At 38.1% G+C, this 12749-nt stretch overlaps 1 protein-coding gene across 1 annotated transcript in view; it reads right to left on the reverse strand.

Moving 5' to 3' along the window:
• The window catches only part of LOC133983851 (ankyrin repeat and IBR domain-containing protein 1-like), a 42333-nt gene extending 30497 nt beyond the window's left edge, over nucleotides 1–11836 (reverse strand). Inside the window, exons 1-6 of the mRNA XM_062423062.1 lie at nucleotides 11702–11836; nucleotides 8895–9180; nucleotides 7191–7491; nucleotides 5954–6136; nucleotides 4900–5017; nucleotides 2021–2229 (exon numbers count right to left, since the gene is read on the reverse strand). Of these exons, the coding sequence (XP_062279046.1) occupies nucleotides 2021–2229; nucleotides 4900–5017; nucleotides 5954–6136; nucleotides 7191–7491; nucleotides 8895–9082 (999 nt within the window). The 5' untranslated portion in view covers nucleotides 9083–9180; nucleotides 11702–11836. The remainder of the gene's footprint in view (nucleotides 1–2020; nucleotides 2230–4899; nucleotides 5018–5953; nucleotides 6137–7190; nucleotides 7492–8894; nucleotides 9181–11701) is intronic.
• Nucleotides 11837–12749: the final 913 nt, after the last annotated feature.

Raw genomic sequence — 12749 nt, forward strand, 5'->3', positions numbered from 1 at the left:
TGCACATTGTTAACACTGGAAGTCACAATAAGCTTTAAATAAATCAATATAAAAGAGAACACATGCTTGAACACCCTGATTTTTTATCCAATACTCTTTATACTTCTATTGGTGTTCTTTTATAGTGAGTGGTTGAATGAGACAAACTGTCAACAGCATATGATTTGCAGCACAATGTCATATCTGTGACTCATGGGTGCTGTAGTTGCTGAAAGCTAACAAAATAATGTTTCTTTCTTTGGTGCTCAAATTTAAATTTGCAGATAGTACTTGATGCATGTTTGGGTTAGCCGCAGAGTGAAAACAATAAGTAGACAGTGAGGGCTGACACTTTTGTATGTAGCCCTGCATTAACTAAACTTACCTATTTCATTCCCTATATCTAATTATTATATGCCATTTGATTTAGACTATAGATTTAGCAAATTTAACAATATTTGCTGGTAACACCACTGTGTACACTTCATCAACTAATGTCAATTAATTAAGTAATACACTGAAGACTGAATTTCTGAGTTTCATTTCCATTTGTAATATGAGAGACAAAAAGTATTTAGCTCTAAATGTGTCCAAGACTGAATGCATGGTTTTTGGCTCAAGCTAGGAAATATGGAGGAATAACGAATTTAGTCTCTCAGTGAAGGGCACCTCTATAGTACAATTCAGTGAGGTTAAACTTTTGGGGGTCACTCTTGATGAGCAACTGTCCTAGGATAGGCACATACATAAACAAAATAGCAGCAAAAATGGGAAGAAGACTATCTATTATAAGACGATGCTCCCGATGTCTTAGTCCATGCATCTCGAAGGTTTATAGTGCTGTCTCATCTTGATTACTGCTCAGTAATTAGGTCAAGTGATGAGCTCCAGTTAGTGCAGAATAAAGCAACACAACTGGCACTTCAGTAAGAGGAGGGAAGAAATTGCATCTCACATGGCTGAAAGGTGAAAAATAAGTCTATTAACTTTGATTAGGAACATAATACTTTTTTTTAACAACCATATTGATTTTATCCGCCGCCATTTCTCCCTTCATTTCCTGTCATATCTACACCGTCCCTATATTAAAAGGCAACCACCATCCAAAAAAAATCTATTATTTCCCTATGCCCTGTAAATCCAGCATCCTATTTGGGAACCCGCATGATGAGCATGACAATTCGACACCAAATAAACACATCTGGACGTCTATGTAGTTTGACCCTTAACACTTGTCTGATACTGACATTTTGTCTTACTCACTGGCCGAAGGAAAGATTTATTTTATACACATAATAATAACATTTTTAAGAAGTGAGTATTTTCATATTCTCTCATATTCATAACTTGCAAACACTGTAATTAACAAAATCCTCCCAGGAGTAGAGGAACTCCTGCTTATGTTTGTAGGGGAGACCCCTGGCATGAATACTAATGACTGCTAGCTGGAAAATAAGACAATTTAATGCAGGAAGACAGGCATGGTGGTAGAAAATATAAAGAATTCAGTAGAAACCCTTGAATGAATTCATTAACTTAATTTAAATAGCCATTGGTGTATAGTTTTCATGGCTTCACTACCAGTTACTATTAGTATGTGCCGTTCCATGCTAGCTTTTACCCTTGCCACTGTAGTAGCTTATTGCACAGGAAATCATGCTGCTCCCTGGAGCTCCTGTAGTTTAAATTCATGTGATGGCTTCTCACTGACAGTACAGTTAAATGACAGATTTCACTCAAATGATGTTCTCATCTATCATATCTGTCACTGCAATTCAAAAACTTTCCTTAAACTTATTAACTCAAAATTTCTAAAAACTAAAAAGAGTTTGGAGGAAACTGTGATGACTTTGCCTGGTCAAAATTAGATTCCTACCCTTTGCAGTGTTGTTAGAGGCCCTCCTTTTTCATTTACATATATGACTTTCTTGTCAGGCTTAGCACCAATTTGGCTGGTAGAAAAAGTGATTCTTTTTTTTCATAATCTTATTCTATTCATTTAGGAAACATTAGTGTAAGGGGATCTGAAGACTTGTCTCACCAGAGAAGACTCGTCATCGGCAGGGATGAGGCTGATTTGGTCTGGGGAAGTGACAGAGGAGCGGGTAGTGCGTGGCGTCCGGGGTGAGGGCAAGGTGTCCCAGGCATTGTAGCCACTTGGAGGCGGGTTGGGCATCTGTACCCCTGAGCGTTGACAGCATTCCTCCGCATTGGTCATCCAAACCTCTAAGAGCTTCTCCCTGTCCCAGTCTGAGGCAAAAAGGGCATAAATAAAGAGACAGAAAAGTTAACACAAAACAAAACAGAGGAGCCTAATTGAGGTAAATGAGAAATGTTAAAGGTTTGTTATGAGTGCATGAAAATAAGTGTCTGGAAGATAGTCAAGAATAAAATTTAAAAAAAAAGGGAGGGGAGATTATTAGCAGATTATTATTGAATAAGTGTACAATGTTGTAAAAGGCCGGTCAGTCAGCCAGTTATAAAAAAAAGAAGAAGATTTGAATAGGTATTTGGAATGGCCTTTTGAAGCAAGGTGACCTCCTCACATCATATCTTTTTACTATAACCCAGACTTTTAAGCTATGTGATAAGCAAACATGTTCACAGGCCATAGCAGCACTGATGTAGACTTGCTGGATCACCAGAGCATTAAAAACAAAAACAGTGTATTTTTGTGATAATATTTTACAATACTTCATGAATGTGGGCCTTAGACAGATACGGACAATCATCAAAGACAATCTATTACACCAATCCATCATGACTGATAAAACAACACTTGATTATCTCTATTAAAATCCACAAAAAGGTTTTCTCATTTAATTTTATAAATATATATGATTAAATATCTATTTGATACACCAAAGCACACACAAATCCCACTTCAGTCACAACAATTCCAGCAAAGCCTTTTCAAACAGTGAACAGTGTAGACCTGCTGCCATCTGGTTTTCTGTTTTAGAATAGCTGTTCAATCTGACATTAAAAGAGCTTTTCCGTATAAATATTGAATGAGTTCTGGATTGTGCCTCAGTCTAAATTTTCTGATGAAAAGGTCCCCTCCTAAAATAAGGGACATGACCCGGTCAACTGTGCAATTAGGCCATTATCAGCCTTGAGACATGTTTCACCACTGAAAGAAAAAAAGCCTCACACCCTAAATGGCCTCGTTTAGATAATGAATATTGCAACAATTTCCTCCAACTCCATTCAATTAAAACTCATCAATAATGACCCTATCTCCATGCATTAGGCCATTAAAGGAATTTGAAATTAAAAGTCTTCACATTTAATCTTAGATATAAAAACTTTGCTTGAGAAATACAAATTGGCAGAAGCAAAGACTGACTGACAGGCAACTAGGCAGGCGAGCAAGACATTTGGTAAGAACACAAAAGACTTATACAGAAATATGTGCTAGTAAGTATGAACATGTGTGAAGAAATTCATGAAAAGGCCCAAACCCCCTTCTCCTGGAGATTAACAGAAATCCTGAAATGTTCCATCCCTATTAGACAGACAGGAAACTGAGCTGAATAAATATAGCACCATTCTGGGGTCACTCTCTATGCTCCCAAAAGTATGTCTCATATGTAGCACACACAGCTTAAAAACCAGCTTCTCAGCCCACTGAATTACAGAAGGTGGTATTTAAAGGCATATTCTTTGAACTCCTCTACTGACATAATCTGAGCCAAGTTAAATTAACTGGGGTTGTGGTTTTCAAAGGCTTTAAGTCCAATAACAATCTTTTTGAACATCTGAATGCCCTAACACACATTATTTTAGCTAGGTTAAATGAAGCTTGTTTGAGAAACCGTTTGCTTAAAGCTGCAAATCAAATCAAAACTGTGACAAACTTACTCAGTACTTGGCCAAGCTGTAGTTTTGTAGGTATAGAGAACATGGCCAAATTCTATCATTCTCTTTATGTTAAAAGGCCTTCATTGATTTAGCGTGTCAGCAACACATTTCTTGGTGTGCTGTTAGGTAGTAATTGAGTTGATTACATGCATTTGTCTGGAAAGAATCATATGTACTGAGTCATTTTACATGAGCTGAACTGTGTGAATGTGTGAATGTGTATATTATGTGTGTTGTGTGGATGCATTCATACCCTTAACAAGCCGTGTATCTCCGCTTTTAATTCACAGCAACCATTACTTTACATAATAGATGTTACACATTTATTTTTACAACCCGTGTTGTAATAATAAACTCAAACTCTCATACTTTATATTCTTTATGGCATTTACACTGCAGACACACTGTCTGCTTAATAGCAACTCTGTTAGCAATAAAACAGCAAATAATTAAAGTGTCAGACACATTGCTTTGCTTTGCTAATATTTTACCTGACAGCATTACAACTCAATGTCATTACAGTTATTCATTTGTCAAAAAATAAGACAAGCGATACAAACAAGTAACATACTTGTTAGTATACTTTCTTTGCAAAAAAACCTTTTATGTAATTACACGTACTGAGGATTGGTTCTTCTTGTTTGTGAACACACTTTCATTTGTATGAAAAGCCAGTGTGTGTTGCGGCAATCTTATTTACAGTACACAAGTGTTCTTCCTCACATATTTGATAGAAAAGACAAGCCTCGAAATTAGCATCCGAGGCATGTGACAGTGAGAGCAATTCAAATGAAATTCTTTTAGATAACAATAGCTGTTGCCAGCTGGTGACATCTTGCCTCTTTGACTGTAAAGAAGTCACTGGAGTGTAGTGTGAAGTTTATGTGTGAGAATGCCAGTCTAATCTGAAGACAACCCCAATTAATGTTTTCTTTACAAGTTAAACATTAAATATCTATAAAGTCAATATATGAATGTAGCCTTGAATTTTAATATTCAGTACCAATAAGGAGTAGCGTGTGTTTGCGTGTGTTTGCGTGTGTGTGTTTAATGTACCATTGGCACGAAGAAGTGCCTCTGCAGTGAAAAGTGGGGCCTGCAACATGTCAGCTGTCTCCACTATCAGCATGTCCTTCAGTCTGCGTAGATCCTGAGGTCGCAGGCCCTCATACAGCTAGAGAGGAGGCCAGGAGAGAGGAGAGGACAGAGACAAGAGAGGAGGACAGGAAGATAAAGACAGGAGAGGAACAGAATTATAATAATAATAATAATAATAATAATAAACCTCATTTATATAACACTTTAAAACACAATAATTACACAGTGCTTCACAAACAAGAACTAATAAAAGAAAGCAGGGAAACAATCATATATAAAATCACAGTCAGCAAATAACACATAAACCAGTTAAAAGTAGTGATAAAAATAAGAGTAACACATTAAAGTAACAGATAAAATAAGTAACAGATAAAATAAATTAAGGAAAAGCCATACAGTAAAAGTACATTTTGAGAGATGATTTAAAAGAAGGCAGAGGATTTTCTAGTCTAACTTCCTCTAAGCAATTCCACAGGGTCGGAGCTCTGACAGCAAAAAAGGAATGAAGGTGGGAGTAGAAAGAAAGATGGGGCAAAGTGACGGAAGAGAACAGAGGTATTAAAAGCGAATCGAATATGCATGACGCATTACTCAGCCAGCCCCAATGAGGTAACAGACTGATGATGATAGGAGTCACATGCCTTGTAGCAAACTATTTTTCTGTGACTAATCTCTGTGTGTGTGTGTTTGTTTTTAACCAAAGCATCTGCAATATGAAGTGGTGGGCTGGTCAGCACTTTTCTAACTAAATTTTAAATTAAAAAATTAAATTATGCCTGAAGAAGAGGTTGTGTTTTTAATGTATTGTAGGTTTTTATCAGTACCGATATTACACAACTGACAAATCTGTGAAAAGTGTACCTAAGTGTCATCTTATCATAAAGAGAATTTCATGAAATGATGGTATAAAGTGAAAGTACAAGTTATTTAATGGTGTGTTGTAAATGACACCAGTTGAGTGTGACAAAATGAAAGCTGTATACCCACTGCCTCTGGGTATTTTATTATGTACCTCTCTTCGGTCGAGGGCTGCGTACTCTGCCTCTATACCCTCTGCCTCGGGGGCAAGAGAGAAGACCATCTGCGACTCCAGGCACAGGGCCAGATCCTTGTGGTGATGCTTCTCTGCGCAGTCACATGGAGTCTCGCGGTTTTCGTTCTCTGCGAAAAGGTCCGCTTCTCTCTGCACCAGGAACTGTGAGGATGAAAATTTGTCTTTTGGATCGAGGGGCACATACTATAGGCAGAGACACATGCTAAAGCTCACTGGCCTCTATGTAGTTTGAAACACACAAACTACAAAAACAGTTGAGGACCACTTAATCTGTAATACTCATGGCATAGAAATCATGGCAGAAATGCTAATCCCATTTATTCTGATAAATATTATCAAAGAAGCAGCAGAGAGAACATCTTCTTGTGGTTGTTATTGTTGTGCTTCTGAATCAAATTCAAATAAAAATGTTTCATCAAGATGAAAAAATTAAATACATAGTAGTCTTAACTAAGAATATGCAATTTCAACACTGACGTTTGGTCTTGGCAATGGTGCACATAAGATTTTGCAAGGTATGCCACTGTAAGGCTTCTAGGATAAAATATCTTTATTTTTTTACTATATTAAATTACATAATGAAGAGCCATACAAGTGCATCATATACTGCATGAGCACTGCAATTTGATTATCTACGATTAGCTGTGCAGTCACAGTTAAATCCATTTGATGATTGCTTTTGTTCGCATTGAACTTTAAATCCTTCATCATGAAGATTACACACCATCCATTTCAAAACTATACTCGCTCTACTAATTCAGGGTCTTCATAACAATGTGTGTCTTTCAACATTTGATGCATCCTGGCCCTGAGATGAATAAAGATGTACTGTATTGCACAGCATCTTTCCAAAACTCACCCGGGAGTGCTTTTACCAAAACTTTACGTATGGGTGTGGTGAGCATGCATATTATTGTCTCTTAACCAGGAACTGGACTCAACATAAGGCAGCACACCAGCAACTATTCTCCAAAGATATATCGTTAAAATAAAATGACAGATATTAAATAATTTGTATTAACATCAGGGTTCCTCTGTCTCCTTTTATCTTCCTTCCCTTCAAATTGCTCTCTGCCTCTCAGGGCCCCTTCAATTCCATCTATGTTGCCTTTGATCTGCACCTAAAAATGTCATACTTGGAAATATTTTACATTAGCCCAGGCTGAAAAATTTCCAAAAGATTGCGTAATATTACCCCAACACAGATCTTCATGCCTGAGGCAGCAGCATAGTGCAGGCAGGTATTCTTCTTGTTGTCAGTGGCGTTGATATCAGCAGTCTCATACTCTCCATGATCCAGCTTTGCTCCAGTCCATGTCAGAATGATTTGTAGACACTCAGCCCGACGCTGTTCGTCTTCGTATGGCCGTGAAATCCTAGGCTGCAGCGCCCCCTCTGAAGTCAGGATCTGGGGCCCCATGCAGAGAAGGTGCAGAGATGTCTCATTGTGCACATTACGCTTGTTAGGATTCCCATCTTTGTTTCGGAGAAAAGACCTAAAAGAATAAGACAGACAGGAATACCACTTCATTTCAAGGTTTTGCTCATTTTTACAGGATGTGAATCAGGCCACCTCTGGGCACGCTCATATATGTGAGCGAGCCCACAGGTGACCTCATTCAAAGCCTTTGGTTTCATGCTCCTCTGCTGATTAACGATTGGTGGCAGTACCACACCAACAAATGTGGCAATGCACTAATAAAAGCAGTGAAGAAGACGACTTGCAAGCAAACAGATATAAAAGAAACTTCTTCTTTTTTTCAAGTTATGAGAAACACAGTATATATTCAACTTTTGTTTTATATAAGAAATCTCCACACCCTTAAAAAGCTTTTCACTATAATATATATACACTCACCAGCCACTTCATTAGGTACACCTGTGCAGTCTAATGCAATGGTGGTGGTGTTGCTGGGGTGCATTATATTCTATATAATAATATTAAAAATAAATAATATAAAAAATATGATTATGTATAATCAGTGTTCCTATTATGTTGTCCACTCCATTAACAGGGGGGCAAAATATATGATACTCTTTTCAAAATAATGCAATCCAGTACACCACCACAACCGATTACGACCTCAATAATAAACATAAAGTAGAATGATCACCTTTCTGACAATGTAAAAAACCCTGAAAATGTATAAACTTTATAAAAGCAGAATTTGTGGCACAGCTGTTGCATTGGATTATAACCTCAAATGAATCATTTCCAAGTGAATTCCATGATTTCTTTCTTACAGTACTTCAGTCTCTGAATTTCAGTGCAATAAGCATAAACTAGAATCATCAATTATATCTATCTATCCATCCACCCATCATAGTATCAACTCATATATTTGCTTTCACTTTATTTGAATTATCTGCTTCCATTTTACAACCCCTAAAGCATTTTTCAAAATGAGCGCAAGCATCCTTTTTTTGGTGGGAGAAACGAGAGTGGTTAATATAAACACATGCAAGGTTGTTAGCTTGTGGGATGGGATGTTCTTGGAGCCCCATCCTATTCTATCTCAGCATGTTGCATTCCTAAGAGCTGCTAACAGATGGCTAAGTGGAGAGACAGATGGGACTGAGACATATAGAGAGAAAACATGAACTTTTTTTTTCTTACAATGCAGCAATGAATAAGTAGATGGGACAACAGAGTGCAACAAAGTGAAAGAAGGGTTTCATGTCTAAAAGGGTGCCATATAAGGAATGCGAATAATAATTTAATTATTCAATAGACCCATATCAAAAAAAAACAGCACTTAACAAATTAGTCCCTCATCTATCAACCCTTAGATATTCATTCCCCATTTTTAAAGCAGCCTATCCAAAAATATGGCTCTGAATGTGCACATTTATGCCTTGTTTCTTGTTTGTTTTGATCCTTTATGGGACTTATCCTGACCTGAGTAGGCGTGTCATGGCGTGCCGGGCAGCATAGTGTAGCGGAGTGTTGTGCTGGTAGGACTCTCCATATGTAGCGTTGGGATCCAGAGCCTCCTTGAACTGCAGGTTGCTCTCGTACAAGTGGCAGGCCAGTACCTCATCCCCATTGATGAGAGCCTTGCGGAACTTGGTCGCCGTGTTCCCCATGTCTTACCCTACTGTGGGTTCAGAGCTCTGACTGACACAGGAGCCTCTTAAGTCGTCTTCAACTTGTTCAAGTCCAAAAGGCTAACATACTGAATGCCCTAAAGAAAAAGAAGAAGAAGAACAGGGGTTAAAATCCCTCACGGCTATGTCCGAGTCCAACAAGGCCTTATAGCTAAAAAAATAAAATAAATGAACATCAGTTGACGCAAAGAAAGCTATCATTGAAAAACTTGCAGCCAAACATATTTTTACCACTCTTTCAAGAAAACCAGCCCCTTTGTCTTACAGAATTAATCAGTTCCACTCCCTCTGAATCTCTGAATCACAAGGACAAGAGCTTCACGTCCAAGGTTGGTCAGGCTGCTCTGCCACAAGCCTGTGTGTCAGCACAGGCTTCACCACTTCACCACTGCACTCTAAACCACCTCCTTGTGTTTCTCTTTTTATTTTTTTGTTTTGTGTAACTCAACATAGTGCCAACAAAGCTCACACAGAGAGAGGGACAAGACTTCCTCTGGCATCACTAGGAGCTTCCGCCTCTGTGTGCCAAAGCTGCCCATCCCACTGAGGCCAGGAGTCATTGTGAAGCAAGATATCCTCAACTCAAGAACAACATGCAGCGAGTCAGCATTTCCCTTCCACCAGAGCACCATATGGTCATGACTGTTTGGGCAAAGGGATGCTCTTATGTATTTCTGGTGAGGTACAGCACAGATCATGAGGACATAACACCATCTCCATCAGCCAATTATATTCTACTTTATTCTACCAAGTTAGAAAGCTCACATTTTTATGTTAAAGTTTGCTGTTCTCTGAAGAAAACTTTAAAAAAAACAAAACCATAAGAGTTCAGTTTTCTGCTATTTTTATCAATTCATATTAATTTTTCCAATCTAATTATTTTGCATTGGTGTAGACAGTTCTGTGTACAAGAGAGATAAATACAGCTCTTGGAAAACCTTTTAGGTATACGTGCAAAATGTCCAACTACCCATAGGTTGGCAAGTACGATTAATAAAATGGTACATTAATGTTGACATGCCATTTGCCTGACAATGATTTTCCACTGTTTATGATAACAGAGTGAAGACTGAAAGCATTTGGTTCATTGGCCTAATTATACAATATTTACACAATATTAGCAATGTTAACCACAAGAGACACTGTGTGTGTAGAGAGAGATACGTTGTAAAAGGAGGGACTTTCCCAGGTCATCTTGGTGACCTTTGATCTTTTCCCAAGGAGATGTATTACTTGGTATGACTTTGGATAATTTTGAGAGTCACGCTTAAACAATATGAACATAGGAAGAAGTTGAATACAAAATAATCATGCAAATATATGCATTCACATACACACACATACACATGTACACAGTGGACCATATGGAGTTCATTAGTGCGGCTGTAGAATGATGAGGTTTTTCCATTGCACCTGCGGCCAAGAATCAAGAGGTTCACTGATTAACAAAACAATACGTATATTGTGTTATATATATATAAAATTAACAGGTGCTCAAATCAAGTAGAACAGCAAAAACCCACTTAGCTTTGCAATATGTAACTTACATAATTCCCCAATATCACGTTTAGGTTGTTAAGAAATAATAATAGGAGAAACTCCGAATGAAATCCAGTATACAAGTAGACTTCAGCTCCCCTCACTATAAAACAAGTCCACAATAAGTTCACATAGCTACCTAGTTCATCATTTATTCATAATTTTGTCCAGCTAAACAGCTCAATTCTGATTATTTATCCCAACTATGTTAATGCTTGGTAATGTCAGGAGGGTAAATAATCTGTAGCCATCCTCAATATGTGACCCTATATTCTAATGATACACTAATAACACGTTAAAAACAATCTTCAATCTTTACACAGTGAAACCAGGTGGCAGAAGTGAACTTGCATCTGTATCCAGTGTACTATGTGAAGACAAGACAAGCCTCAAAACCACAAACAGAGGTCAAGACCAGCAGACAGTGTAAACACCTGATAATACACACAGTAATATCTAACCAGACTTATCTAACCTCATAAACGCCTATACAAACTACTTTATAAGGCGACTCTCCACATGTATAACTAATTAACTAAGCTGGCAATAGTTAACGACGCTCCTCCATGACAGCGCCAAACAACAACATTACTAACTATGGCTACGAGGAGTCGCAGTTATGAATAAAGGAATATAACAGTGTGTCTGCGTAGTTCGCCACTTGTCACTAAACTCCTTCACGAAGGCCTTTCCCCACGCTGTGTGGTGTTTACCATTTTCGCTAGCTCAAAAACGACGCTAGTGTGTTGTGTTAACAGTCCGCGATAAAAAAGCTTTTTTTACATATCTGGCTTAAAAAAAACATTCATCAGCCAACTGACCTTAGATAATGTTAGCTGCAAACTCTTCTGTTTGTTGCCAGGGCTGGTGTTAATCACTACTTACATTATATTGCTTGCTAGCACTGTTATTCAAAAACAACAAAAAAAGAAAAAGCACATCATGACGCTAGCATCTGCGTTGGCTAACGTCAGTGGATACGCTAGCGGCTCAGCTAGCAAAGCTAACCCCAGTTGATAAACTCGCAGTAAACAATGAGTAACAAGTATTACGACTTACTCATATGATTCATGTCGTTGTTGTAGAGGCGAGCTTGTGAATTAAGTGTCAGTCGCTATCGCAGTAAACAGAGGCTTTTCTCGTTACGTGAAGTGACGTTTCTCCATAAATAATGTGTGTGCTCAGATCGGTGATGTTGTTCCTGTCAACTCTCCGCTGGCTCTCTGCTGACTGCTACTGGGCTGCCAGGTTTCACCACAACCCCCCAAAACAGGTGGGAAAACATGGCATATATTCCCAGACATAAATGATAGCATGTTATATATGTGTCGCTACTTTTACATCTAAAACAAACACACAGTAGTCAAGTCATTTCATCTGTAGGTCTATCATCTTTCGTATAGGCTACAATGACACGCGCTTAATATCAGCATGAAAGCAACATTGTTTTAAAGAAAAAGGTTAAAAAGGCAGAAATACAACCGAAAACGAACACAAAATCAAAGTCAAACACACACATTCACACAAATCGTAATGGTCTAATAAAAATAGGGAGGGGGGGCGATACATTTTTTTTTTTTTTAAGTTGAAAAACAGTTGTCCAGCCGCACACACTCATTTAAGAAGTTGACTGTTCATAAGAATGAGAAAACAGGCAGGTATTAGGTTTCCTTTTAAGCGTGGAAACGGACGTGACTGATATCAAGTCATTTACTTTCTTCCAGAGAGAGGGACCAACGTAGTGTAACTAAAAGCTCCCTCCGAAGACCTGGATCTTATTCTGGGTGCAATTAGACCAGATGATCTGATGGGTCTGGATGGACTGTCCTTAACAGGTCAGATGACATGCACTGATGAGAAAATTGCATCTTTTTATTTTAATCCTCCTTTTTTCTGTGGTCTTTTATATAGGCTACAGCTATCACAAAGACACAGCATTAGCCTATAACTGTACATACGTTTGTGTTGCAATGGCAATATGAAAGACATAAAAGGCTCTCCAGCTCAGTATCTGTCATTCATTTAAAAGAGTTCCAAGGCTCCATGTTTCAGTCATAAGCTCCAAAATAAATGAGTATTTAAGTCAACGTTGTCAGATGCACTCAGT

Source organism: Scomber scombrus, chromosome 7, assembly GCF_963691925.1.
Source record: "Scomber scombrus chromosome 7, fScoSco1.1, whole genome shotgun sequence".
Lineage (NCBI taxonomy): Eukaryota > Metazoa > Chordata > Actinopteri > Scombriformes > Scombridae > Scomber > Scomber scombrus.